The 3,194-nt window shown below is 59.3% G+C and overlaps 1 protein-coding gene across 1 annotated transcript; it reads right to left on the bottom strand.

Annotated features, from left to right (window-relative positions):
- Positions 1-213: 213 nt before the first annotated feature.
- CMQ_6224 (beta-n-acetyltransferase) lies at positions 214-2,239 on the bottom strand (the record flags this gene model as incomplete). Its single annotated transcript, XM_014315289.1, has 3 exons — positions 214-320; positions 460-603; positions 850-2,239. 3 exons carry the CDS (start codon positions 2,237-2,239, stop codon positions 214-216), a joined length of 1,641 nt encoding a protein of 546 aa, XP_014170764.1.
- Between the last annotated feature and the right edge of the window lie 955 nt (positions 2,240-3,194).

Here is a 3,194-nt window from a genome sequence, read left to right on the forward strand (position 1 = left end):
CATGCTTTCCGTCCCTTTCTGTACCATTCCCCCCCCCCTCTCTCCCCCTCTTCTCCCTTCCCCAGTCACGTAGGATACAACGGTCGTCCGGGTCGGGGATTTGTCGTTTCCGCCCACCACTCACTCGCTCATCAAGAGAATCTACTTCGTATGCTGGAAATGCCCCTGTTGCCTAGCTTCTATTGTTTTCCGATTGTACATGAGCACACATCACTAGCTGCTTGGGCCTGGCTCTAGAATCTGTACCTCGTTGGCCCTCGTGGCTCTGTCTAGGCATTCTGGACAGCGGCGGAATCGGTCCGCCCAGCTTGCTGAGATAGCTGCGTTTTCGTGTTGGGTCTGTCAGGTTTCGCACCAGACGTCCCTGTATCTTGCCCATTTTTGAAACCCTAGACCGCCCCCACAGGCCTTTGTTTAGCGTACCACCCTATACAGCCGCTGTACCGGACTCTTTCTTACCTATGGACTGGTATCCCTCGTAGCCGCCTCGGATGGCGTCGAGAAACATTTTCCGCATGCCCTGCTCCTGGAGGCTGCGAACGCAGTAGTCCAGCAGACGGATCATCACCGAGTCTCGAGTGTGGGCCGCCGACAGGTGGTCGTCTGCGTGGTTCAGTTAGCCGACGTGTGTGAGAAACTGTCTCGGCCAGTCAGTGGTCCCTCCCGCAGCCTGGCCCTCTCACTCTTCCCCGTGGCTTGCTCGCTTTTCTTCTAATTTTTCTCTTTCCCTCTTTCCCTCCTTTTCCCGCGTCTCAGGCCGCGGCCCCCCCTCTTCTTCGTTCCCATCGCCCACCGGCCTTCTCGCTTCTCGTCCTTCCTCATTGAGTAGGGGGGCTAATAGGCACGTACCTGTGATGCAGATGCACGCTACACCGCCAACATCAGCGGCGATGGTGCCCGCCCAGGGTAGGTCGTCAGCGGCCCGACTGTGGTTTTGCGGAATGTAGGTGAGAGCAGTGGCGACGATCACGCCCCTCTCCAGTCCTAGCAGGATGTCATGGATGCCCATGGTGCCAGCGAGCTGATAGTATTGGTCATACCAGCCTACGCTGTCCTTGCGGACAGACTCGCGTGCCACGAATTCCAGCACCTGGTCGAATTCGCTGAGTTCACACTTCCGAAACGTCAACCCCCCACTTGACAGCCCATCTGCCCTCCAGTCACCAAAGTCCAGGACCCAGTCGCAGGCCTCCTGGCCGCAGCCGGCGAGCCCAGGCGTGTCGATGCGCCATCCCCGTCGCCGGAACCAGTCTTCGGACGGCATGCCGTACGGAATGCCGTACAAGAGGCGGGGGAACGTGCTGCCCAGCTGCAGCCGCGACACACGGTGCTCGGCCAGCTGGCGCATGGCATGGCTGTGCAGGCTCGTGCCGATTCCGCGCTGTTGGTGGGCTGGGTGGACGAGGATGGCGGCCAGACAGCCGATCCAGGACGAGTCGCTATTGTCGATGAAGGTGGTAAAGGTGGCACAGAAGCCCAGCAGCTCATGCGTAGACGGGCTGCGGACAACAAAGTGCTTTGAGTAGCCCGGCCGGTGGAGCAACCGCTGGAAGGTCGCAAAGTCGAGGCTGAAGCAGGACGGCAGGCTGCGGCACCACAGCTCATGGACGAGGGGAGCCTCTCGCACGTCCCACTCCTGCACCAGCCAGCGCGTCCTCGACGATAGCGCCATAGACGGCGGATCCTGCGAGGATCGAGAGCCCCGTGGCGACGCTGGCGATCGGAAGAGAAAGTCGGCAGCCGCCTCGAGGTGCGGGCGCGCGTAGTCTGGTATTTCAACCAGCGTAGGAAATGGGCTGTCCGTCACGCTTAAGCCCAGGTCGTGCAGGCTGCAGCAGGTCAGCACAATTTGTGGTCGGTCCGGCACGAATTGTCGCGCGGTCTGGGAGAGCGCGATCTGAGATGGTTGGCCAGCGCAAGGTGGTCCGGTGATGACAAAGATAACAGCAGTAGCGAGACGGAGATGACTGGCGTGGTACCCAGTAATGCCGTCTCGGACCATATAAGGGATGTGCCGAACCCAAGGGTGGTACGTGGCCAATGCCCGACCAAAGGGCTCGAACGGGTCCTGTTGCGCTTGTCCCGGCTTTGCTGACTCGATTGGCACGGCAGCCGGCGTAAGAACGTAGAGAAGGTCCCCTTCAGCTAGGACTTTCCCCAGCGGAACGCACGACTGCAGGTCTTGCACAAGGACGACGGCCGATCGATTTGGTTGTCCCGAACTGTCTGGCGGTTCCATTTTCTGTAATCCTGCCGCGCTGGAGCACTCGCATGACCTCTGCCTTGGCCGTTGCAAGACGAGGCGCCCTCACACTCACACTGATGCCGCTATAATAACATCCACACGATTGGGTCAGCGTCGGTCTTCTGCACCACACAGAGAAAAAGAAAAAAAAGGTGTGCCACACGGCCGCCCATATCGGCACTCGTTCCACGCAGTGCCTCGCCTGCCAAAAAAGCATCAACCGAGCCATCTGGCCAGGCACGAGCGTGCTGACCCGCCTGCTTTCTCTCTCTCCTTCTCGGTCTCTACCCTCGCCGAGATCCGAGGAAGGCACGCCGGAGACACACAGTCATGCCAACTTACAAGTAGAGCCTCTTCTTTGCATTACCGTCCGTCGTGACGACTGATACTATCCCGACGTTCGGGAATGGGTGTGCCGGGAATACACAAGCAGCCCCGAAAAATTAGACGGGAAGGAGTTGGCTGGCGCAGAGAAAAGGTTACCGCTAGAGGATATCCGCCCAACCTGGGCAGAGTCAGGACGAGCCGGGGTTTGTTTCTGTGGAGCGGTGCGGCTCGCAATTGGGATGGTGAGGAACCGCTAGAAGGTACAAGGACCCAGGAAGCAACTTAGCCACCGTGCCGAATTGTGGGAACGGCGTCGGGCGTTTGCGAAGAGGCGTGTGTGTAGGTTGCTTTGCTGACCTGCATTCAGCCAAGGCTTACCAGGTCCTTTTCAGACAGGGGGAAGGGAAAGAAAAGGGAGCGTCAGTCTCATCAACTTGGGCACTTGGGCAACTCGGGTATTTGTATAGTTGGCGTCGGTGTTCTCAAAACGGCACGCAAGCCATCAGCAAGGGCTTGTGTGGTGATCCGGACGTCTTCTTCTTTATAAGAGCCCTGCCACCTCGCTCAAGAAACAGGAAACCGCCGCGTCAGGCAGCCCGGCCAGCTGGCAGTGGCCGCCTCG

The sequence above is a fragment of the Grosmannia clavigera genome, assembly GCF_000143105.1.
Source record: "Grosmannia clavigera kw1407 unplaced genomic scaffold GCSC_167, whole genome shotgun sequence".
NCBI lineage: Eukaryota > Fungi > Ascomycota > Sordariomycetes > Ophiostomatales > Ophiostomataceae > Leptographium > Leptographium clavigerum.